The sequence below is a fragment of the Scyliorhinus torazame genome, chromosome 2 (assembly GCF_047496885.1).
Source record: "Scyliorhinus torazame isolate Kashiwa2021f chromosome 2, sScyTor2.1, whole genome shotgun sequence".
Taxonomy (NCBI): domain Eukaryota; kingdom Metazoa; phylum Chordata; class Chondrichthyes; order Carcharhiniformes; family Scyliorhinidae; genus Scyliorhinus; species Scyliorhinus torazame.
Window position 1 is genome coordinate 399,613,616 of NC_092708.1, and position 25,822 is coordinate 399,639,437.

Consider the following 25,822-nt stretch of genomic DNA (forward strand, 5'->3'; position numbering starts at 1 on the left):
TCCACATTGCCGGGTAAACGCCAGTGTTGTAGCTGTACTGGAACAGCTTGGCTCGGGACACGGCAAGTTCTGGAGCACAAGTCTTCAGTACTATTGCTGGAATATTGCCAGGGCCCAGAGCCTTTGCAGTGTCCAGTGCCTTCAGCCGTTTCTTGATATCACGTTGCGTTAATCGTATTGGCTGAAGGCTGACATTTGTGATACTGGGGACTTCCGGAGGAGATCGAGATGGATCATCCACTCAGCATTTATGTCTGAAGTTTGTTGCGAATGCCTCAGCCTTGTCTTTTGCACATATGTGCTGGGCTCCTCCATCATTGAGGATGGGGACATTTGTGGAACCTCCTCCTCCAGTGAGTTGTTTAAGTATCCACCATCATTCACAGCTGGATGTGGCAAGACTGAAGAGCTTAGAACTGATACGTTCGTTGTGGAATTGCTTAGCTCTGTCTCTTCTTGCTGCTTATGCTGTTTGGCTCACAGTCCTCTGTTGTCGCTTCACCAGGTTGACACCTTATTTTTCGGTATGCCTGGTGTTGCTCCTGGCATGCTGTCCTGCACTCTTCATTGAACCAGGGTTGATCACCTGGCTTGGTGGTAATGGTAGAGTGGGGGATATGTCAGGCCATCAGTTTGTAATTGAGTAGAATTCTGCTGCTGTTGATGGTCCACCGTGCCTCATGGATACCCAGTCTTGAGTCGCTAGATCTGTTCAAAGTCTATCTCATTTAGCACGGTTAATACAATGGAGGGTAGAGGCTGATGTTTTGGCCTTTGCGTCCCTAATAGCCCGGCGAAGGATATTGTTAATGTGGAAGGAAGCTAAACCCCCGGGCGTGGAGGCCTGGATAAACGACATGGCAGGGTTTATAAAACTGGAACGGATAAAGTTTGCACTAAGAGGTTCGGCTCAAGGCAACCGTTCATTGACTATCTCGCAGAACGATAAAGGAACTGGGAAAGTAGCAGCAGCAACCCGGGGGGGGGGGGGGGGGGGGGGGGGGGGGGGAGGGCTCGGGTGGGTCCTCAGGGGTGTTTTTGTATGGATATTTTTACTTGGATATGTATATTGGCTTGTTTGACTTTATTATTTGGGAGAGTTAATATTTTGTTATGGCAGTTGCCATTTAGTTTATATATTATTTATTTATTTGTTAAAAACGGTCACTATTATTTATATTGTTTTATTGTTGTAAAAGGGAAAAATTTTTGTACTGTTTTGTTTGGCCGAAAAAAAATTTGAATAAAATATATTTTTTTAAAAATACAATGGAGGGTATTCTCAATGTGGAGACGGGTCTTTGTTTCCACAGGGAATGTGCAGTGGTCACTCCTGCCGATATTGTAATCTGCAGCAGGCAGATTGGTGAGGATGAGGTAAAATATGTTTTTCCCTCTTGTTGGTTCCTCACCACCTGCTGCAGTCCCATACTAGCAGCTATGTCCTTTAGCACCACGGTCTGTGGTTGTTTGACCGAGTCATTCTTGACGATGGACATTGAGGTCCTCCACCCAGAGTACATTCTGTGTCCTTTCCACTCTCAATGCTTCCTCCAAGTGGTGTTCAACATGGAGGAGTACTGATTCATCAGCTGAGGGGTGGATGTTATGCGATAATCAGCAGGAGGCTTCCTTGCCCATGTTTAACCTGAAGCCTGAGGTCCGGAGTCAATGATTAGGATTCCCAGGGCAACTCCCTCCTGACTGTACACCACTGTGTCACCACCTCTGCTGGGTCTGTCCTGCCGGTGAGACAGGACATACCCAGGGATGGTGATAGTGGTGTCTGGGACATTATCTGTGAGGTATATTTCTGTGAGTATGACAACGTCAGGCTGTTACTTGACTAGTCTGTGAGACAGCTCTCCCAACTTTGGCGCAAGCCAAAAGATGTTAGTAAGGAGGACTTTACAGGGTCGGCAGGACTGGGTTTGCTGTTGTCGTTTCCTGTGCATAGGTGAATGGTGGGTGGTCCGTCCAACTTTATTCTTTTTGTTGTGATTGAGTGCAACTGTGGGGCTTGCTTGGTCATTTCCGAGGGCATGTAAGAGTCAACTATATTTCTGTGGGTCTGGAGTCACATAGGATAGCAGTTTTCCTTCCCTAAAGGACATTAATGAACCAGATGGGTTTTTACGATAATCGACTTTTAATCCCAGATGTTTTATTGGGTTTAAGTTCCACCACCTGGTGTGTACCCAGAGCATTACGTGGTTCTAGATTATTAGTCGAGCGGTAATACCATTGCACCATCAACTCCCCCAGAATGTCAATAAAGTTGTGAGAGGAGCGGAGTCTCAAGGATAAGATGGACATGGTGGAGGCATGAGGAGAGGCAGGAAAGAAACTAGAGAAAGATATAAATTGAGGGCTAGGCTGGGGATAGCCTTAAGGAAAAATTTGATCTGGTCAGCGAGGGGAAAGGAGGGAAGATGCAGAGGCAATTGGTGGGACGTGACAAAGAAACTCACGAGCTCAGTGCACTTGTTGGAAGTTTAACACTTTCCTTGTTACACTCCACAACCTCAGTACAATGCTCTCAGTTGTAACATTCTCTCTGTTAGACACCCTTCACTCAGTATAATGCTTTCTTTTATAAAACTAACAAGGGTCTTTACTACTGCCTTCGAAGTTTTTTAAGTGACATTTTACACTGCTTCAAGCTCCCACTGATTAACGACAAGGTAGGCACTTGCTGCTTTTAGTACTTTGAACAGGCGGTCTACAACACGCCAACAGCACAGTTTTGACCAAAGTGTAATTTCTCAATGACACACTTAACAGATAATTGCTACTTACCCAGTTAAAGGTCGATTCTTCTTAATCTCAAAAAATTGCGTCCCAGTGTGATTGTACCTGGATTGGATGGCTAAGTAAATTAATTCAACGGTAAAGAAGTACTCGCGTGTAGCAGGCTCAGAACACGAGTCATTTTGGACTCAAAACGTTAACTGTTTCTCTCACCACAGGTGCTGGCAGACCAGCTGAGTTGTTCTAGCACTTTCTATTTTAGATTCTCCAACAGCATCAGCAGTATTTTGCTTTTATTTTAGAGGTAATATTAAACACTGGTTTAACTTCAACTGGAGTATGGCATCTAGTTCTAGACACCACACTTTAGGAAGGATGTGAAGACATTAGAGAGAGTGCAGAAAGGATTAATGAGAATTGTTCTGGTTCCAGGGATAAGTAACTTCAGTTAGGTAGATCGATTGGAGAAGTAGAGACTTCTTTCTTTGGAGAAGGTTGAGAGGACATTTAATGGATCTATTCAAAATCATGAATGGCCTAGATGAGACGCGATTGAATGGCCACGAATGTGGGTCGCGTCGGGGGCTCCAGAATTTGGGATGCCATTTAAAGGGGAGTTTCCGGCAAGCAGAGCTCCTCAGTGCAGAAAACAGGGCTAAGTGTGGCCTTGGCCGCACGTTCCCCGCTGAGGCCCCTATCTAACTCGAGTGGCGTTTGACAGCAGTGTTTCCCAGTGCAGTGAGTGCCAGGAAACACGCGGCTAAACGTGCTCGCTGTGAGACATTGTTCCCATTTAGTTAAATCAAGCCCAGAAAGAAACTGCGCCCAATAATGGAAGTATCACAACCAGAAGGCACAGAATTAAGGTAATTGGAAAACCTTTATAGGCAGTGAGTGGTGAGGATCTGGAATGCACTGTCTGAGAGGGTAGTGGAGGCAGATTCAACTGAGGCATTCAAGAGGGAATTGGATTATTATATGAAAATAGAAAAACGTCTAGGCCCGAGGGAGAAGCTGGAGGAGTGGTTCCAAGTGAATTACTCCTGCAAAGGGCCAGCGCATACATGATAGGCTGAATGTCCCTCTTCTTTGCTGTAATCATCCTACAATTGCATATTGGCCCCTCTTAGTCATTTCTGGAACATCTGAAAGAATTGATCTTTAGTGGGGTGAAAGGTTAAAAAAAAGAAATAACTGATCTGGATCTATCTCCCTAGAATTACCATTTTTGGGGAAGGATAGACAGACAAGAGATGGAGAAAGCAAGATACTTTAAGGGGAACATTTAAACAATAGTGACTGCTTTAGATGATAGAGGACATAAATATGGAGAAAAGCTTATAGACGGACTGAGAACAGAACTTGGGGAAAATAAAATGGATAACTATAGTGACAAATGACAATGTTCAACACTGATTCAAATGTTCCTCAAAATCAGGAAAATAGATTCCACTAAAAGGAAATAGCAAATTAGTGGGACTCCGTGGATGAATAAAGACATTAAAGGAAATAATTGAGTGTTAGGAAAGAGACAAGCTTTAAGTAAGTAGACAGCATAAGTGCACAGGAGGTTAAGAGAGAATGCAAAGAGATTAGGAGAGAAGTCAAAATAAAAAAAATAGTAAGGCAAAGAGGATTAGGAAATTAAATGATCAAGGACCATGAAATATTAAAATATTTCAGAGGTACATTAATAAGAAATGTTATGATGGAAATAGGACCATTAAAGGGTAATGTTTCAGATCATAACAGAGAGATGGCAGAGATCGTGATTGGGTATTTACCAGAGAGATACAACAGGTAGACAGGATGTTAAATAAGTAGATAAGTTCCTCTAAAATAAAAAAGGATGTACTAAATAAATTAATTAAACACAAATGAGAATAAAATTTCTGGTCTGGAAGGTTTGCATTCATGTATTTTAAAATAATCCAGGGAAGAGATAGCATAATTACTACATGCATTTGATAATTGTTAGAAAAAGGAATAGTGCTAGAGAACTTGCCGATAGTGCATGTAAACCCTATCTTTAAGGAGGAGGGCATAACATGTCCAGGGAATTATAGACCAGTCAGATTAACATCAGTGGTGGGGAAAATAGTGGAATCCTTGTTGAAGTAGAGAATAGAGGAACATCTGGCAATTCTAAATATAACTATGAATAGTCAGCATGGGTTTCTAAAGGGTAACACCTGCTTGACCAACTTTAATGAATTTTTTGAGGAGGTAATGGAGAGAACAGACATTGGTGATGTAGTATTTCTAATATATGCAAAAGTTCAACACAGGTAAATGTGAGGCAGTATATTGTGAGGAAGAATAGGAGGGTCACTTATTACTCGGAAGGTGCAAGTCTAGGTGGAATACAGGGATTTTGAAATACAAAAACACCAATTGATCAAGGCTGGGTCACAGGTTAGCAAGGTTGTACATTAAAAAAAACAAGCACTTGGCTTTAATTTTAGAGAAACAGAATTGAAAAGTAGAGAAGTTATGTTAAACCTTATAGAACCTTGGTTTGACCACTCTAGGGAGTGAAATTCTGGTCATCATATTGTAAAAAAAGGATATAGGAAACCAAAAGAAAACTGTAGAGATGCAAGAAATGCAGGGGTTCACACATCAGGAAAGGATTGACAGAGCTGGCTCTTTTTCCTCTTGAACAAAAGGCTGAGGGATGACCCAATAGAAGTTTTAAAAATTATTCAAGGTTTTAGTCGAGTGGATACAGAGAGTATGTTTCCTATTCTGGGGAAAAGCATAACTAAAGGCCATCAATAGAAGATATTCACCAAGAAATCCATTAGGAAAGTTGGAACAGAGATTGGTAAGAATGTGGGACTCACTATCACAGAGTGGTTGATGTGAATATTCCAGATACATTTGAGGGAAAGTCGCAAGAGACCACTACACTCAGTATCACCTGTTCATTTACCATGAGTGGTATTTAATGGGGGCAACGAGAGAGCCAGCGAAAGCCCTATATTGCCTGTGTATGGGAAGGCATGCTCTATTAAGTGCCAATTAGACACTTAACTGATCAGGTCAGCACCAAGGGCCCTTCCCCTCTTTTTGCTGCCAGTTCCTCACATCAGACACATAGTGCCCATGAGCAGGACCCCCAAGCCCCCACCAGAAGCTTGCAAGCAACCCTGCATGAGTTTGCTTGTCATGGTGAGCCTCCCCACCTGTTGCTGGGTTAACACCAATGGTGGCAGGATGTGGCCCTTAAGTGGTATTGATTGCCCATTCAAGGGCCTTAATTGGTAGCAGAACAGGAAATCTGTCCACTGCTCTTCCAGCCACAAGTTCAATCAGGGTGGAGGCGAGGAGGCAGTGGGGTCATTCAGCATGTTGAGCCTGCTTCATCATCAATATGGGCACGGCTAATCTGATTCCAGCCTTAACTGCACTTTCCTGGCTCCCCACTCCCCAGTAACCCTCGACTTCCTTGTTGATCAAAAATCTGTCAAGCTCAGCTTTGATTAAAAGAGAATTGGACAACGCGGTTATCAATTCAGCTACTCTTCACTTGCCAGAGGGTGCTCTGTCCCAGCCACAAATTCTGGAGAGAAGCATTGAGGGACAAGGAGTCAGCCTGGAAGGGCCTCCCGGTGTGTGACCCTCTTCCCTGCAAACGGCGTCAATCCAGGTTCTTTTCCATAGATGTCGCGAAAGAAAAGAGGCGGAGGGATAGTGAGGAAATCCCAGCAGCTGCCGCTGTCCCCTGACCAGGATGCTTCGAGGTCGGACGGGACCCGAGAGGGCCCTTTCCACCTAGCACAATTTAGCACCTCGGACTTGTTCAATTTCTCAGGGGAGGGGGTCAGCGATAACCCCCTGCTTCTTAGGTTCTTAGCGGGTTATAGTTTGGAAGATCCTCTGTCCCAACCGCTTCCTTCGGACACCTCTGCCACCACCCCAGACCTGTTTCCGGAGTTAATTTCGGGGCCTTCCAGTGACCACGCGATGGGGGCGGAGCAGGCATCTGCACCACCACCTCCCGCTGGCACGGGGTCCCAGGAGGAGCCTGAGGAGATCCCGTCTGCTGATGATCCCGGTGGCGGGATGAAGGCAGCCTCTGGGTTGGATGGTAGGCCCGTGTCGCCCGCCGCACTCAGTGTGGTGGAGGATTCGGGCCTGGAGGGCGACTGTCCGAAGTCTTGTCAGCCGCCCAGTGTTGGGAGCGCAAGGTGCACGAGATGCTCTGTAGCGGGGTGCGGGTCTCACTCGTGCCTGACACTGTGTCGCCCCTCACCCCCTCTGTGGGACTCCCGGAATCTGGCACATCATAATTGAAGGTTCTTTTATTTTTCTGCCTCCGTAGATAGTTCAGGCAGTGCCCTATTGGGCCCCCCTTCACCAACACCCCGACTCCCTCCATCCCCACCACCCTCCTTTCCCCTCTCTCCTCACCCCCCCCCCCCCTTTCTTTCCCTTCTGTTGGTACAGAGGCGAGGGTATCTGGTCTCTCCAGTTTAGTGCTTGTACCGCTTGTTTTTTGTAGAAACGTATTGTGAACTGTTTTAATAATCAGAGTATCCACCCCCTTCCCCGCACATTAGTACTGAGGGGAGGGTACCCTGTTTCTCCAACACAAAATTAGTGTTCGTACTGTTTGGCCTTGTATATATTTTTTACTGTTTTAATAAAAAGATATGCAAGCGAATACTCTGCCATGTATGTCCAAAGATGTGCAGGTTAGGTAGGGTTACAGGGGCCTAGGTAGGGTGCAGACTCGATGGGCTGAATGCCTCCTTCTGCATTGTAGGGATTCTATGATGAGCAGATTTCCCACAAAGTGAGATTAAAGTCCAGTTTACAAGTGAGTTTCTTGTCGCAGTTTTTCTTACAGTTTTGGTTCCAACTACCAGAGATATGTGATGGTCCGAAAGGTCTTTTCCGTGTTGTAGAATTCTATAACTCTATAGGGCAGTGAGGTCGGAACCAGGCCATTCAAGAGAGTGACAATATTGTGCCTCAGCAAATATCTGCAACAGATCTGAACTCATAACACTTATAATTCACCTATTTTGTTTATGGGAGATTGTTGTGTGCTGAAGATCTGCATTGTTGGCCAATATCACAATAATCAGATTCACTATGTGAAGCACACACACGTTTTGATGCAATAAAAACTACTTTAAAGAAAATATTGTCACTTCTGCAAAGACAGGAATATCACTATCCAACAATATTGGGATGGGCTCCCATTTTGTGCTTCTCAATGTACTAACGTGAACAAAGAACATGCAAGAGCTACTCCTTTTACACACCCTTGAAGGCAGGATCACGTGTGATATTTAAGAATAATATGACAGGATCTATTTCAGGTATGCTGTTCCAGGAATATGTGCAGCAGAGTCTAGACAATGCTTTAAAAAAAAATCTAAATGCATTTCGGTTACTCCTGGCATATTGTATTATCTGATTGCAGAGAGACATTATTGCCTGCAGACCAGGAACCCATTAATGGACTCTAGTTTCCCTGATGATCTGAAGGATACTGCAATTCCCTGGTGTATCTCTGTATGGCTTCCAGGCGGTCAGGGACAAGCGTGGATAGCTGAAATGTAGGCACACATGGCATCGGAACCTGAAAGCATAGGAAATATGAAAAAATATATAGATGTATATATAGACCAACATTCAGAGATTCCTCAATGTTGCAGTGGATAATGGCACTGACGGTGTGATATTAATTCATACACAATATTCCAAGGTTAATCCATAATATTTGTTGAGTTACAAGGGCATTAGTACCCCTGGGCTAGGGATGGAAAATAAAAATAGGGTTTTTAATGATCCACTTTATCATCTTTAACATCGCCTCTCTCCACCAACACAGTAGCATCCACAAGGTACACTGCAGCAATTTACCAAGCCTCTCTCAACAGCATCTTCCAAACCTTCCAGAGCTCTACCGCCTAGAAGGACAAGGGCAGGAGATGGATGGGAACCCATCACCTGCAAGCTCCCCGCCAAGCTGCACACACCATCCTCACTTGGAACTATATCGCCGGTTCTTCAATGTCACTGGGTCACAATCCTGGAACTCCCTCCCTAACACCATTATGGGTGTGCCTACACCATATAGACTGCAGCAGTTTAAGTAGGCAGGTCACCACCACCTTCTCACGGGCAATTAGGGATGGACAATAAGTGCTGACCGAGCCAGCCACGTCCACATTCTGTGGAAAGAATGAAGAAAAACCCAGAGTTGGCATGATCACAGTGAGGAGGGGAGCAAAAACAAAAAGAATGAAAGACTGTGAGTGCCTCACTATCTGTGAGCGGACCATGGAATCTTGGACAATACTCTGCCGCTATCCAAATATAACCTTTGTAGAGAATAAACAGTGGATTTTCTGGGTAACAGCAGATCTGAGAAGCGATTCTTCTTTCACACGTCATTGAGCAAACGTAAAGAAAAGCACAACTGAGATGCTGGTGCTGAAATGCTCCATTGTTAGCCGGTCTCTGCTCTCATCCTGGTACTGTCACCATCTTTATTTCTTCAAAGCACAGGTTTGCACATTTTAACATACCTGGTGTAAGTATCACATATCACAGTCACCAACTACCAAATTTGGCATTTCTCAGTCTTGTTATCCAAAATCACCTGCGATGTCAAGATCACCTCCCAGTGCACGGCCAGCTCCCACTGCAAACACACTTTCCCAATCCCTCCAATCCCAGCATCTTCCAGATGTTCTCAATGTTTCACAGGCAATGACAATTTTTGAAGTATAGCTGCTGTTGCACTGGAAGAAATGTGCCAGCTAATTTTCACACACAACAAGCTCCCACAAACGGCAACGATTGACAGTGACCACATAATAATAATCGCTTATTGTCACAAGTAGGCTTCAATGAAGTTACTGTGAAAAGCCCCTAGTCGCCACATTCCGGCACCTGTTCGGGAAGGCCGGTACGGGAATTGAACCCGCGCTGCTGCCTTGTTCTGCATTACAAGCCAGCTGTTTAGCCCACTGTGTTAAACCAGCCCCATAATTTAGTCGGGAGAAGTACTCTGCAAGATGTTACCTCTGAAAGAACAAGAATTCCCACTTTGCTACACTAGATTACGTGACCAAGCCTCTGGCGTGGGACTGGACTCAGCATGGTTAAGAGGTGAGTGTCCCATCGAATGAGCCAAAGCTGAAACCCTGGTCCCAATTTCCCCTTCAATCTAACCCTGCGCCGTTAGACTGAAAAATGCAGTGTATGCTCTTTGATCATTCCTTTCATTCAGGAGATGCACCTCTTGGTCTCCTGGTATCCTCCCTACATACGAGTCCTTATATATGAATCACAAAACGTCTGCATGCAGGCATAGCAAGTAATTAGGAAGGGAAATGGAATGTTGGCCTGGAGTTCAAGGAATATGTAGCATAAAGTAGCAAAGTCTTGCTGCAACTGCACAGCACTGGTGCGAGCACACCTAAGAGTACAGAGTACAGTTTTAGTCTCCTTAATTCAATTTGGATAGACTTGCATTGGAGGCAGTTCAAAAAAGATTCATGAGACTGATCCCTAGGATGAAGGGGTTTTCTCATGAGCAAAGGTTGAGCTTATACTCCTTGGAGTTTAGAAGAATAAGAAGTGATCCGATTGAAATATAAAAGATTCTGCGGGGGCTTGACAGGGATCCAGGATAGGTGCTGAGAGGATGGTTCCTCACATGGGGAATCTAGAACGAGGGGGCACAGATGTCTCCTATTTAAGATGAGGAAGAATATCTTCTTTCCCATGGCCATGAGTCTTTAGAATTCTCTATTCCGTCCGGTGTCGGCCATGGTATGAGTGGTTGCACATTGGGCAGCTCCCGCTCAAGGTTGTTTTTTTGGACCTTTTCCCCGTTTGTTAAGTGGATATTTTTTTGAAAAAAGACTGGAGAAAAGTTTAACTCCACTGGGGTGATGGGATGGATCCACGGACCAGAAGTGGGTCGAGAAGAAGAGAGCAGTTGGAGAAAGAGAATCTTTGTATGACACAGGTCAAGATGGAGGAGGATAAAGGGTCTGGTTTGCCTGCCAGTGATCAATGGAGCACCTGGTGAACTTTGTAAATGAGAAGTTTAGCCGACAGAGGAGGGAAGCCCAGGAGGCTCTGATCAAGGCAGTGGAACCGTTCAAAAGCGGGAATTGACTGCGTGGAGCAGAGGCTGGAGTCCCAGTGCCAGGGTATTCGGAAAGTGGACGAGGCGGTGGGGGAGCACGAGGAGCAGCTCGCCTTGTTGGTGGCTGAAGTGGATCTGATGCGAGCGACCCAGAAGCAGTTAATGGAGAAGGTGGAGGACCTGGAGAATTGCTCCCAGAGACAGAATCTAAGAATTGTGGGGATGCCTGAAGACATCAAGGGAGCGGACGCTGGTGCGTATGTAGCCAAGATGCGCGAGAAGTTGATGGGGGAGGGGGCTTTTGACTGGCCCCTGGAGGTCGACTGAGCGCACAGGGCGCTGATGAGGGAGCCGCAGGCGAATGAGCCACTGAGGGTGATGGTGGCGCGTCATCACCGGTTCCTGGAAAGCAGAAGATACTAAGATGGGCGAGGCAGACGGAGATGCACCTGGGAGGGGAGCGAGCTTCAGGTGTACAAGGACCTGGGCGCAGATCTGGCGAGGAGGAGAACCGAGTTTAATTAGTTGAAGAATGCCCTCTTTAAAAAGGGGGTGAAGTTCGGGATGCTGCACCCGGCTCGCCTCTGGTTCCTTTTGATAACCGAGAACAATATTTTGGAATGCCAGAGGAGGCAATGGAGTTTTTAAAGAGATAATGGACAGGCAGGAGGAGGAGGACATCGAACTGTGGAGGTGGTTTCTGTCCATTTTTTCTTGTATCCTTTTCCTCGTTTGTTGGTTGGAGAATCTTTCACCTTCCATTGAGGGCGAGTGCACCTTTTTTCTTGTTTAATTGTAGTTTGTGAGATGTGCGAGTGGCAGGGGTGTGTGTGTGTGTGTGGGGGGGAGGGTTAGGAGGCTCAGGCGTCTTGGCGGGATCTGCCAGGCTGGCTGGGCGGGCTAGATAACGGGACCTGGATGTGATCAGGTGGTTAGTGAAGCCGAGGAGGATGGTATTGTTGTTTTGTTCAGGGTGGGGGGGGTTGCTGACGAAGGTGCTGTTGCTGTGGCGTATTATGGGAGGGAGTGGTGACGGTGGAGATCCGAAGGTGGGCCTGTAGGGTCTTGTGGCATGGGCCGGGGGCTGGCCTAAGAAAGGGTATGATTGATCAGCAGGGGAGGGGGGCATGGTGCCCTCCGGCGAGGCTGGTGAGGGGGCTGAATGGGCCGGTTGAACGGTCACGTCTTCACGCACCTGAGGAGCTTGAAGGCGGACGGGGCCTTTTTACAAGAAACACACTTGAAGATCGGGGACAAGGCTAAGGAAAGGGTGGGTAGGACAAGTCTTCCATTTGGGATTAGACATGAAGGGGGGGGGGTCCTGGTAAATAAACGGATGGCGTTTGAGGTGGGGAATATAACAGCTGATTCGGGGGTAAGGTTTGTGATGGTGAGCGGGAAGCTGGAGGGTATGCCAGTGGTCCTGATAAACATTTATGTCCCAAACCGGGACGATGTGGAGTTTATAAGGCGGGTATTGGGGACGATACCGGGCTTGGACTCGCACCGGTTGATTATGGGGCGCGGATTTTAACACGGTCATTGATCTAGGGTTGGACCAGTCGAGCCCGAGGTCGGAGAGGGTGTTGGTGGTCGCAAAGGAGCTGAGGGGGTTCATGGAGCGCATGGGGGGTTGGACCAGTGGAGGTTTGGGAGGCTGAGGTCAAAGGAGTTTCCTTACTTCTCCCATGTGCACAGGGTGTACTCTCAGATTATTTCTTGTGGTGGATAAGACTCTGCTGGCGGGGGCGGACGACTTGGGGTACTCAGCGATCGTGGTTTCAGACCAGGCGCCGCATTGGGTGGACTTGCAAGTCGATCGGTGGGGGGCCCAGCGCCGGCAGTGGAGGCTGGACGTAGGGTTGTTAGCAGATGAGGAGGTGTGCGAGCAGGCGAGGGCCGTCATTTGGGGGTATGCAAAACTAAATGATACAGGTGAGGTCTTGGCCGCCACACTGTGGGAGGCTCTCAAGCCGGTAGTCAGGGGGGAGTTTATATCGATCCGGGCGCATAGGGAGGAGGAGCGAGCAGAGATGGCAAGGTTGGTGGATGAGATTCTGCAGATGGACAGGAGGTATTTGGAGGCAGGATTGTTGAAGGAGAGGCAGAAGCTTCAGATGGAGTTCAGGCTGGTGTCCACGGGGAAAGCAGTAGGGTAGTTGTGGAGGGCCAGGTGGGCAGTGTACGAGTAAGTGAGAAGGCTAGTAGGATGCTGGCCCACCAACTCAGGAAGCAGGAGGCGGCGAGGGAAATTGGAAGGGTGAAGGACAATAGGGGTGGAGTGGTACTGGACCCGGTGGGGGTGAACGGGGTATTTGAAGAGTTTTACAGGAGGCTTTATGAATCAGAGCCCCCGACCGGGGGGTGAGGGGTGGGGAATGCGGCAACTGCTAGATGGGTTGGAGCTCCCCAAGGTGGAGAAGGACCTGGTAGGGGGTTGGGAGCCCCATTAAACTAGCAAGTTGGGGGGAAGGGAAGTGTAAAGCTATGGACAGTATAATGGTTAATGGAGATCAAGGCAGCAGGTTACGTGACAGGTTATTATGTAGAGATATGGGTTCAAAGACAAGGAAAATTAGGAGAAAGGGAAAGAGGAAAAATAAATTGCGAAAAGTTACTGATCAAGGTGTTAGGACTCATAACAAAGACATAAAAAACAGCATAAGTGTACTTTACCTGAATGCTCGTAGTATACGAAATAAGGTAAATGAGTTGATGGCGCAAATCATCGTGAATGACTATGATTTAGTGGCCATTACTGAAACATGGTTAAAAGGTGGTCACGACTGGGAGTTAAATATCCAAGGGTATCCGACTATACGAAAGGATAGAATGGACGGTATGGGCGGTGGTGTAGCTTTGTTGTTTAAGGATGGCATCCGGGCAATAGTAAGGGATGATATTGGTGCTATGGAGGACAAGGTTGAATCAATTTGGGTGGAAATCAGGAACAGTAAGGCGAAAAGGTCACTAATAGGAGTAGTCTATAGGCCACCAAATAGTAACAGGATGGTAGGGCAGGCAATAAGCAAAGAAATAACGGATGCATGTAGAAATGGTACAGCGGAGGACTTCCGGGTGCGGCGATGACCAGCTGAGTCGCACGTTTCGGCAGCTCCCGGTGAAACGGACTTTTGGGCTCTTGATAGGAGCCCCAACGGCAATTTTGACGGCTAAAAACACTGTGCGGTAAACCAGAAGGGAATCCCCCCTGGATACGGATGGAAAAAGGAGGAGAAAGTGGCCGGATTGCAGTGGATCCTTTAGAACAGCGGCAAGGAAGGCAAGCAAAAACCAGGGTGGCGTCGGAAGGTGGCAGTTTAACATGGGGCCCTGAACAACAAGAGTTCCTGAAATGCTGTGTGGAAGAGATCAAAAAGGAAATGAAGAAAGAGCTGTTGGCCCCGATACTACAGGCGATCGAAGGGCTAAAGGAGGAACAAAAGACCCAGGAGCGGGAGCTTCGGGTCGTGAAGGCACAGGCAGCCGAGAATGAGGACGACATACAGGGCCTGGTGGTGAAGACGGAGACGCAGGAGGCACATCAGAAACGATGTGTGGAAAGGTTGGAGGCACTGGAAAACAACGCAAGGAGGAACAACCTGAGGATTCTTGGTCTTCCTGAAGGTGTGGAGGGAGCGGACGTCGGGGCATATGTGAGCACGATGCTGCACTCGTTAATGGGAGCGGAGGCCCCGGCGGGTCCGTTGGAGGTGGAGGGAGCATATCGAGTGATGGCGCGAGGACCGAGAGCAGGAGAAATTCCCAGAGCCATAGTGGTGAGATTCCTCCGTTTTAAGGATAGAGAAATGGTCCTTAGATGGGCAAAGAAAACTCGGAGCAGTAAATGGGAGAACGCGGTGATCCGCGTTTATCAAGACTGGAGTGCGGAGGTGGCGGGAAGGAGGGCGAGCTTTAATCGGGCCAAGGCGGTGCTTCATAAAAAGAAGATAAAATTTGGAATGCTGCAACCGGTAAGACTGTGGGTCACATATCGAGGGAGGCACCACTACTTTGAGACGGCGGATGAAGCGTGGACTTTTATTGTGGAAGAAAAACTGGAATGAGCGGGTTATTAAAAAGAACGTTTGAACAAAGTGGTGGGGCGAATGTGGGGGGCAAAGAGGGGGGTTAAAAAGGGGGGGAAGAGGAGTTTTATGTACTAATCCTGCGATGTGGTAACTTTTCTCTCTCCCACAGGTGGTGATGGGGGGAGGAGGGGAGGTGGAGGAGATGGGGCATTGGCCATTGGGGGCGGGGCCAAGGGAGAAGCGCGGGCTTGGTTCCCGCGCTATGATAATCATGGCGGGAATAGAGAAGCAGGAAGGAGGGGGCGTCGCACGGTGCGAGCCGAGGTCACGGGGGGAAGCCGAGGTCGGCCAGAGTTTGCTGACTTCTGGGAGCAACATGGGGGGAGTAATTACGCTAGTGGGGGATCTAGCGGGGGGGGTGGGAGGGGGGAATTACTGGGTTGCTGCTGCTGGGGAGAGGGGGGAGCTGGTATGGGAGAGGATGGGCGGGGGGGTGCACCGCCTGGGGGAGATACAGCTGCGTGGGAACTGGGTGAGGAGCTGGAAAAAGGTGATGGCTAATCGACAAGGGGGGGGGGTAGGAAGCCCCCCAACTCGGCTGATCACGTGGAACGTGAGAGGGCTGAACGGGTACTCGCACACCTTAAGAAACTTAAGGCAGATGTGGTTATGTTACAGGAAACGCACCTGAAACTGATAGACCAGGTTAGGCTACGCAAAGGATGGGTGGGGCAGGTGTTCCATTCGGGGCTAGATGCGAAAAACAGGGGGGTGGCTATATTAGTGGGGAAGCGGGTAATGTTCGAGGCAAAGACTATAGTGGCGGATAACGGGGGCAGATACGTGATGGTGAGTGGCAAACCACAGGGGGAGACGGTGGTTTTGGTAAACGTATGTGCCCCGAACTGGGATGATGCCAATTTTATGAGGCGGATGCTAGGACGCATTCCGGACCTAGAGATGGGAAAGCTGATAATGGGGGGAGATTTTAATACGGTGTTGGAACCAGGGCTGGATAGGTCGAAGTCCAGGACTGGAAGGAGGCCGGCAGCAGCCAAGGTACTTAAAGATTTTATGGAGCAGATGGGAGGTGTAGACCCGTGGAGATTTAGCAGACCTAGGAGTAAGGAGTTCTCGTTTTTCTCCTATGTCCATAAAGTCTACTCGCGAATAGACTTTTTTGTGCTGGGTAGGGCATTGATCCCGAAGGTGAGGGGAACGGAGTATACGGCTATAGCCATTTCGGATCACGCTCCACACTTGGTGGACTTGGAGATAGGGGAGGAAACAGGAGGGCGCCCACCCTGGAGAATGGACATGGGACTAATGGCAGATGAGGGGGTGTGTCTAAGGGTGAGGGGGTGCATTGAAAAGTACTTGGAACTCAATGATAATGGGGAGGTCCAGGTGGGAGTGGTCTGGGAGGCGTTGAAGGCGGTGGTTAGAGGGGAGCTGATATCAATAAGGGCACATAAAGGGAAGCAGGAGAGTAAGGAACGGGAGCGGTTGCTGCAAGAACTTTTGAGGGTGGACAGACAATATGCGGAAGCACCGGAGGAGGGACTGTACAGGGAAAGGCAAAGGCTACATGTAGAATTTGACTTGCTGACTTACGGGCACTGCAGAGGCACAATGGAGGAAGGCACAGGGTGTACAGTACGAATATGGGGAGAAGGCGAGCAGGTTGCTGGCACACCAATTGAGGAAAAGGGGAGCAGCGAGGGAAATAGGGGGAGTGAGGGATGAGGAAGGAGAGATGGAGCGGGGAGCGGAGAGAGTGAATGGAGTGTTCCAAGACATTTTATAAAAAATTATATGAAGCTCAACCCCCGGATGGGAGGGAGAGAATGATGGGCTTCTTGGATCGGCTGGAATTTCCCAAGGTGGAAGAGCAGGAAAGGGTGGGACTGGGAGCACAGATCGAGGTAAGTGGTGAAAGGAATTAGGAGCATGCAGGCGGGAAAGGCCCCGGGACCGGATGGATTCCCAGTCGAATTCTATAGAAAATATGTGGACTTGCTCGCCCCGGTACTGACGAGGACCTTTAATGAGGCAAAGGAAAGGGGACAACTGCCCCCGACTATGTCTGAAGCAACGATATCGCTTCTCTTAAAGAAGGAAAAGGACCCGCTACAATGCGGGTCCTATAGACCTATTTCCCTCCTAAATGTAGATGCCAAGATCCTGGCCAAGGTAATGGCAATGAGAATAGAGGAATGTGTCCCGGGGGTGGTCCACGAGGACCAAACTGGGTTTGTGAAGGGGAGACAGCTGAACACGAATATACGGAGGTTGTTAGGGGTAATGATGATGGCCCCACCAGAGGGAGAAACGGAGATAGTAGTGGCGATGGATGCCGAGAAAGCATTTGATAGAGTGGAGTGGGATTATCTGTGGGAGGTGTTGAGGAGATTTGGTTTTGGAGAGGGGTATGTTAGATGGGTGCAGCTGTTGTATAGGGCCCCAATGGCGAGCGTGGTCACGAATGGACGGGGATCTGCATATTTTCGGCTCCATAGAGGGACAAGACAGGGATGCCCTCTGTCCCCATTATTGTTTGCACTGGCGATTGAGCCCCTGGCGATAGCGTTGAGGGGTTCCAAGAAGTGGAGGGGAGTACTTAGGGGAGGAGAAGAACACCGGGTATCTTTGTATGCGGACGATTTGCTACTATACGTGGCAGACCCGGCGGAGGGGATGCCAGAAATAATGCGGATACTTGGGGAGTTTGGGGATTTTTCAGGGTATAAATTGAACATGGGGAAAAGTGAGTTGTTTGTGGTGCATCCAGGGGAGCAGAGTAGAGAAATAGAGGACCTACCGTTGAGGAAGGTAACAAGGGACGTTCGTTACCTGGGGATCCAGATAGCTAAGAATTGGGGCACATTGCATAGGTTAAATTTAACGCGGTTGGTGGAACAGATGGAGGAGGATTTCAAGAGATGGGATATGGTATCCCTGTCACTGGCAGGGAGGGTGCAGGCGGTTAAGATGGTGGTCCTCCCGAGATTCCTCTTTGTGTTTCAGTGCCTCCCGGTGGTGATCACGAAGGCTTTTTTTAAAAGGATTGAAAAGAGCATCATGGGTTTTGTGTGGGCCGGGAAGACCCCGAGAGTGAGGAAGGGATTCTTACAGCGTAGCAGGGATAGGGGGGGGCTGGCACTACCGAGCCTAAGTGAGTATTATTGGGCCGCTAATATTTCAATGGTGAGTAAGTGGATGGGAGAGGAGGAGGGAGCGGCGTGGAAGAGATTAGAGAGGGCGTCCTGTAGGGGGATTGGCCTACAGGCTATGGTGACAGCCCCATTGCCGTTCTCACCGAGGAACTACACCACAAGCCCGATGGTGGTGGCTACACTGAAGATCTGGGGACAGTGGAGACGGCATAGGGGAAAGACTGGAGCCTTGGGGGGGTCCCCGATAAGAAACAATCATAGGTTTGCCCCGGGGGGAATGGATGGGGGATATGGAATGTGGCAAAGAGCAGGAATAACGCAACTGAAAGATCTGTTGTGGATGGGAAGTTCGCGAGTCTGGGAGCGCTGACCGAGAAATATGGGTTGCCCCAAGGGAATGCATTCAGGTATATGCAACTGAGGGCTTTTGCGAGGCAACAGGTGAGGGAATTCCCGCAGCTCCCGACACAAGAGGTGCAGGACAGAGTGATCTCAAAGACATGGGTGGGGGATGGTAAGGTGTCAGATATATATAGGGAAATGAGGGACGAAGGGGAGACTATGGTAGATGAACTAAAAGGGAAATGGGAAGAAGAGCTGGGGGAGGAGATCGAGGAGGGGCTGTGGGCAGATGCCCTAAGCAGGGTAAACTCGTCGTCCTCGTGTGCCAGGCTAAGCCTGATTCAGTTTAAGGTATTACACAGGGCGCATATGACTGGAGCACGGCTCAGTAAATTTTTTGGGGTGGAGGATAGGTGTGCGAGGTGCTCGAGAAGCCCAGCGAATCATACCCATATGTTTTGGTCATGCCCGGCACTACATGGGTTTTGGATGGGGGTGACAAAGGTGCTTTCAAAAGTAGTAGGAGTCCGGGTCGAACCAAGCTGGGGGTTGGCTATATTTGGGGTTGCACAAGAGCCGGGAGTGCAGGAGGCGAGAGAGGCCGATGTTTTGGCCTTTGCGTCCCTAGTTGCCCGGCGCAGGATATTGCTAATGTGGAAAGAAGCCAAGCCCCCGGGGGTGGAGACCTGGATAAATGACATGGCGGGGTTTATAAAGCTAGAGCGGATTAAGTTCGTCCTAAGGGGGTCGGCTCAAGGGTTCACCAGGCGGTGGCAACCGTTCGTCGAATACCTCGCAGAAAGATAGACGGAATGGAAAAAAGAAGGCAGCAGCAGCAGCCCAGGATCGGGGGGGGGGGGGGGAGGAGGAGGAACCAGAAGGACTCTCAGGGTTGTTAATATATACTGTATAATATGTATAGGTCGTTGCTACAGATAATTATATATTGGACTGTTAAATTATATTTTTGGAGAGTGTTACTTGTGACAAGGCAGTTGCCAATTAAGGCTAGTTTTCATTTTTGTTATTTATTATTTATTCATTTTTTGTTTATAAAATAGGTCATTGTTATTTGTGTTGTTATAATATTGTGTAAAGGATGCACAATGTACTGTGTTGGTTGACCAAAAATTTTCAATAAAATATTTATTAAAAAAAAAAGAAATGGTACAGCGGTTATCATGGGAGATTTTAATCTACATATCGATTGGTTTAACCAGGTTGGTAAAGGCAGCCTTGAGGAGGAGTTTATAGAATGTGCCTGGGATAATTTCCTGGAACAGTATGTAATGGAACCTACAAGGGAACAAGCGGTCCTAGATCTGGTCCTGTGTCATGAGGCAGGATTGATTAATGATCTCATAGTTCGGGATCCTCTTGGAAGGAGCGACCACAATATGGTGGAATTTAAAATACAGTTGGAGAATGACAAGGTAAAATCAAACACTAGTGTTTTGTGCTTAAACAAAGGCGATTACAATGGGATGAGAGAAGAACTAGCTAAGGTAGACTGGGAGCAAAGACTTCATGGTGAAGCAGTTGAGGAACAGTGGAGAACCTTCCGAGCGATCTTTCACAGTGTTCAGAAAAGGTTCATACCGACAAAAAAGAAAGACGGTAGAAAGGGGAAAAATCGACCGTGGATATCTAAGGAGGTGAGGGAGAGTATCAAATTGAAGGAAAAAACATACAAAGTGGCAAAAATTAGTGGGAGACTAGAGGACTGGGAAGTCTTTAGGGCACAACAGAAAGCTACTAAAAAAGCCATAAAGAAGAGTAAGGTAGACTATGAAAGTAAACTGGCTCAGAACATAAAAGCAGGTAGTAAAAGCTTCTACAAATATATAAGACAAAAAAGAGTGGCTAAGGTAAATATTGGTCCTTTGGAAGATGAGAAGGGAGATTTAATAATAGGAGACGGGGAAATGGCTGAGGAGTTGAACAGGTTTTTTGGGTCAGTCTTCACAGTGGAGGACACAAATAACATGCCAGTGACTGATGGAAATAAAGATATGATAGGTGAGGACCTTGAGATGATTGTAATCACTAAGGAGGCAGTATTGGGCAAGCTAATGGGGCTAAAGGTAGACAAGTCTCCTGGCCCTGGTGGGATGCATCCCAGAGTATTAAAAGAGATGGCTAGGGAAATTGTAAACGCACTAGTGATAATTTATCAAAATTCACTAGACTCTGGGGTGGTCCCAGAGGATTGGAAAGTAGCAAACGTGACACCACTGTTTAAAAAAGGAGGTCGGCGGCTTCCGGGTGCGGCGATGACCAGCTAAGTCGCACGTTTCGGCAGCTCCCGTTGGAACGGACTTTTGGGCTCTTGATAAGAGCCCCAACGGCAATTTTAAATGGCCAAAATCACTGTGCGGTGAAATAGAAGGGATCCACCCGGATACTGATGGAAAAAGGAGAGGATAGCGGCAGGATTGCAGTGGATCTTTCGGAGCAGCGGCAAGGAAGGGAAGCTCGAAGCAAGGTGGCGTCGGAAGGTGGCCGTTCGATATGGGGCCCGGAGCAACAAGAGTTCCTGCGGCGCTGTGTGGAAGAGCTGAAGAAGGAGGTGTTGGCCCCGATGCTACAGGCGATTGAAGGGCTAAAGGAGGCGCAGAGGACCCAGGAGCTGGAGCTTCGGGTCGTGAAGGCAAAGGCTGCTGAAAATGAAGATGAAATTCAGGGCCTGATGGTGAAGACAGAGACGCACGAGGCGCAGCACAAGAGGTGTGTGGCGAGGTTGGAAGCCCTGGAGAATAATTCGAGGAGGAAGAATCTCAGAGTCTTAGGTCTTCCCGAGGGTGCAGAGGGGGCGGACGTCGGGGCATATGTGAGCACGATGCTTCACACGGTAATGGGATCGGAGGCCCCAACGGGCCCTTTGGAGGTGGAGGGAGCTTATCGAGTTATGGCGCGAAGACCAAGGGCAGGAGAAATACCTCGAGTCATAGTGGTGAGGTTTCACCGCTATAATGACAGAGAGATGGTCCTAAGATGGGCGAAGAAAACTCGGAGCTGCAGGTGGGAGAACGCGGTGATCCGCGTATACCAGGATTGGAGTGCGGAGGTGGCGAGAAGGAGGGCAAGTTTCAATCGGGCTAAGGCAGTGCTTCACAAAAAGGTGAAATTTGGAATGCTGCAACCGGCGAGACTGTGGGTCACATACCATGGGAAGCACCACTACTTTGAGACGGCAGAAGAGGCGTGGACATTCATAGTGGACGAGGAGCTGGAATAGTCTGGCGAGAGAAGAGCTTCTGGGACAAAGTGGTGGGGTGACTATGTGGGACGAGGAAGGAGGGGGGGGGGTGATTTTTCAATTGTTAACTCTTTAATCCTGTAAATTTTCTCTCTTCCCCTCGTTTGGCGGGGGGGGGGGGGAGAGTATGAGGAACTGTGGGCGCCGGTGGGTAGGAAAGCGGGGCTGAGTGGGAAACGCGGGCCTCGTTCCCGCGCTATGGTAATTATGGCGGGAACAGGGACGCAGGAAGGTGGGGGCCTCGCACAGTGAGAGGCCGAGGTCAAACAGGGAAGCCGAGGTCAGCCAAAGTTCGCTGACTTCTGGGAGCAACGTGGGGGGTGTAATTACGCTAGAGGGGGATCTAGCGGAGGGGGGAGGGAGCTAACTGGGTTGCTGCTGCTAAGGGGAAGGGGGAGCTGTTATGGGGCGGGGTGGTCGAGGCGGGAGGGCACCGTCGGTGGGATATACGGGCACGTGGGAACCGGGTGAGGAGCTGGGGTAAAAAAGGGGATGGCTAGTCGACAAGGGGGAGGGGTAAAGAGCCCCCCAACCCGGTTGATCACGTGGAACGTGAGAGGGCTGAATGGGCCGATTAAAAGGGCGCGGGTACTCGCACACCTAAAGAAATTAAAGGCAGATGTGGTTATGTTGCAGGAGACGCACCTGAAATTGACAGATCAGGTCAGACTACGTAAAGGATGGGTGGGACAGGTGTTTCATTCGGGTTTGGATGCGAAGATTAGGGGGGTGGCTATTTTAGTGGGGAAACGGGTACTGTTTGAGGCAAAGACCATAGTGGCGGACAGTGGGGGTAGATACGTGATGGTGAGTGGCAGACTGCAAGGGGAGGATATGGTTCTGGTGAACGTGTACGCCCCGAACTGGGATGATGCAAACTTCATGAGGCGTATGTTGGGGCGTATCCCGGACCTGGAGGCGGGAAAGTTGGTAATGGGGGGAGATTTCAATACAGTGCTTGATCCAGGGCTGGACCGGTCGAGGTCCAGGACCAGGAGGAGGCCGGCAGCGACCAAGGTGCTTAAGGACTTCATGGAGCAGATGGGAGGAGTAGACCCTTGGAGATTTATCAGACCTAGGAGTAAGGAGTTCTCATTCTTCTCCCATGTTCACAAGGTATATCCACGGATAGACTTTTTTGTCCTGGGAAGGGCACTGATTCCGAAGGTGACAGGGACGGAGTACACGGCCATAGCCATCTCGGACCACGCTCCACACTGGGTAGATCTGGAGGTAGGAGAGGAAAAGGAACAGCACCCACTCTGGAGAATGGATATGGGCCTGTTGGCGGATGAGGGGATATGTCTAAGGGTGAGGGGGTGTATCGAAAGGTACTTGGAGTTTAATGACAATGGAGAGGTTCAGGTGGGAGTGGTCTGGGAGGCGTTGAAAGCGGTGGTCAGAGGGGAACTGATATCCATAAGGGCACATAAAGGGAAGCAAGAGAGTAAAGAAAGGGAGCGATTGCTGTGAGAACTTCTGAGGGTGGACAGGCAATATGCAGAGGCACCGGAGGAGGGACTGTACAGGGAAAGACAAAGGTTACATGTGGAATTTGACCTGCTGACCACGGGTAAGGCAGAGGCACAGTGGAGGAGGGCACAGGGAGTGCATATGAGCATGGAGAGAAGGCGAGTCGGTTACTGGCCCAACAATTGAGGAAGAGGGGAGCGGCGAGGGAGATAGGCGGGGTGAGGGATGAGGAGGGAGAGATGGAACGGGGAGCGGAGAGAGTGAATGGGGTGTTTAAGACATTCTATGAGAGGTTGTATAAGGCTCAGCCCCCGGAAGGGAAGGAGGGAATGATGCATTTCCTGGATCAGCTGGAATTCCCGAAGGTGGAGGAGCAGGAGAGGGCGGGACTGGGAGCACAGATTGATGTGGAGGAGGTGGTAAAGGGGATTGGGAGCATGCAGGCGGGGAAGGCCCCGGGACTGGATGGGTTCCCGGTGGAATTTAATCGGAAATATATAGACCTACTGGCCCCGCTTTTGACGAGAACCTTTAATGAGGCCAGGGAAAGGGGGAAGTTGCCCCCGACTATGTCAGAGGCGACAATATCGTTACTTTTGAAGAAGGATAAAGACCCGCTGCAGTGTGGGTCCTACAGGCCCATTTCCCTTTTGAATGTAGATGCTAAGCTCCTGGCCAAGGTAATGGCGACGAGGATAGAGGAATGTGTCCCAGGGGTGGTCCATGAGGATCAAACTGGGTTCGTTAAGGGGAGACAGCTGAACACGAACATACGGAGGCTGCTAGGGGTGATGATGATGCCCCCACCAGAGGGGGAGGCGGAGATAGTGGTGGCGATGGATGCCGAGAAAGCATTTGACAGGGTCGAGTGGGACTACCTGTGGGAAGTGTTGAGGAGATTTGGTTTCGGTGAAGGGAGTCATTGGATGGGTACAGCTGCTATATAGGGCCCCGGTGGCAAGTGTGATCACGAACAGGCAGAGGTCTGACTACTTCCGTCTTTATAGAGGGACGAGGCAGGGGTGTCCCCTGTCTTTGTTACTGTTTGCATTGGTAATTGAGCCCCTGGCCATAGCACTGAGGGGCTCCAGGAAGTGGAGGGGAGTACTCAGGGGAGGAGAAGAACACCGGATATCATTGTATGCAGATGATTTACTGCTGTATGTTGCGGACCCGGTGGAAGGGATGCTTGAGATAATGCAGACGCTCGGGGAGTTTGGGGAATTCTCGGGGTACAAATTGAACATGGGGAAGAGCGAGTTGTTTGTGGTACATCTGGGGGAGCAGAGCAGGGGAATAGAGGATTTACCGCTGAGGAGGGTAACAAGGGATTTCTGGTACTTGGGGATCCAGATAGCCAGGAGTTGGGGAACCTTACATAGGCTTAATTTAACACTATTGGTGGAACAGATGGAGGAGGATTTTAAGAGATGGGACATGGTGCCCCTGTCACTGGTGGGGAGGGTGCAGGCGGTCAAAATGGTAGTCCTCCCGAGATTCCTTTTTGTGTTTCAGTGCCTCCCGGTGATGGTCACAAAGGCTTTTTTCAAGAAGATCGAGAAAAGCGTTATGAGTTTTGTGTGGGCTGGGAAGACCCCGAGAGTGAGGAGGGGGTTCTTGCAGCGTAGCTGGGAGAGGGGGGGGACTGGCACTACCGAGCTTAAGTGAGTACTATTGGGCCGCCAATATTTCAATGGTGTGTAAGTGGATGGGAGAAGGGGAGGGAGCGGCGTGGAAGAGATTGGAGATGGCGTCCTGCAAAGGAACCAGCCTACAAGCACTGGTGACGGCACCGCTGCCATTCTCCCCGAAGAAATACACCACAAGCCCAGTGGTGGTGGCAACACTGAAAATTTGGGGGCAGTGGAGACTGCATAGGGGAATGACGGGAGCCTCGGTGCGGTCCCCGATAAGAAATAATCATAGGTTTGTTCCGGGGAGAATAGATGGGGGATTTGGAGCATGGCAGAGAGCTGGGATTGTGCAACTGAGGGATCTGTTCTTGGACGGGACGTTTGCGAGTCTGGGAGCGCTGACGGAAAAATGTGGGTTGCCCCAAGGGAATGAATTTCGATACATGCAACTGAGGGCTTTTGCGAGGCAACAGGTGAGGGAATTCCCGCAGCTCCCGACGCAGGAGATTCAGGATAGAGTGATCTCAGGGACATGGGTGGGGGATGGTAGGGTGTCAGATATATACAGGGAAATGAGAGACGAGGGGGAGAACATGGTGGATGAGCTGAAGGGAAAATGGGAGGAAGAGCTGGGGGAAGAGATTGAAGAGGGGCTGTGGGCAGATGCCCTACGTAGGGTAAACTCTTCGTCCTCGTGCGCCAGGCTTAGCCTGATACAATTTAAGGTTTTGCACAGGGCACATATGACTGGAGCAAGGCTCAGTAAATTTTTTGGGGTAGAGGATAGGTGTGGGAGATGCTCGAGAAGCCCAGCAAACCACACCCACATGTTTTGGTCATGCCCGGCACTGCAGGGGATCTGGGTGAGGGTGGCGAAGGTGCTTTCAAAGGTGGTGGGGGTCCGGGTCGAGCCAGGCTGGGGCTGGCTATATTCGGGGTTGCAGAAGAGCCGGGAGTGCAGGAGGCGAGAGAGGCTGATGTTTTGGCCTTTGCGTCCCTAGTAGCCCGGCGAAGGATACTGCTTATGTGGAAGG

The 25,822-nt window shown here is 49.3% G+C and overlaps 1 protein-coding gene across 2 annotated transcripts in view; it reads right to left on the reverse strand.

Annotated features, from left to right (window-relative positions):
• vash1 (vasohibin 1) overlaps nt 1-25,822 on the reverse strand; it is a 95,072-nt gene that overhangs the window by 48,153 nt on the left and 21,097 nt on the right. The window contains exons 2-3 of one of the 2 annotated variants that reach the window (XM_072494415.1): nt 8,259-8,347; nt 2,800-2,856 (exon numbers count right to left, since the gene is read on the reverse strand). In XM_072494415.1, coding sequence (XP_072350516.1) covers nt 2,800-2,856; nt 8,259-8,347 — 146 coding nt within the window. The remainder of the gene's footprint in view (nt 1-2,799; nt 2,857-8,258; nt 8,348-25,822) is intronic. The other variant, XM_072494422.1, reaches the window with a different exon arrangement.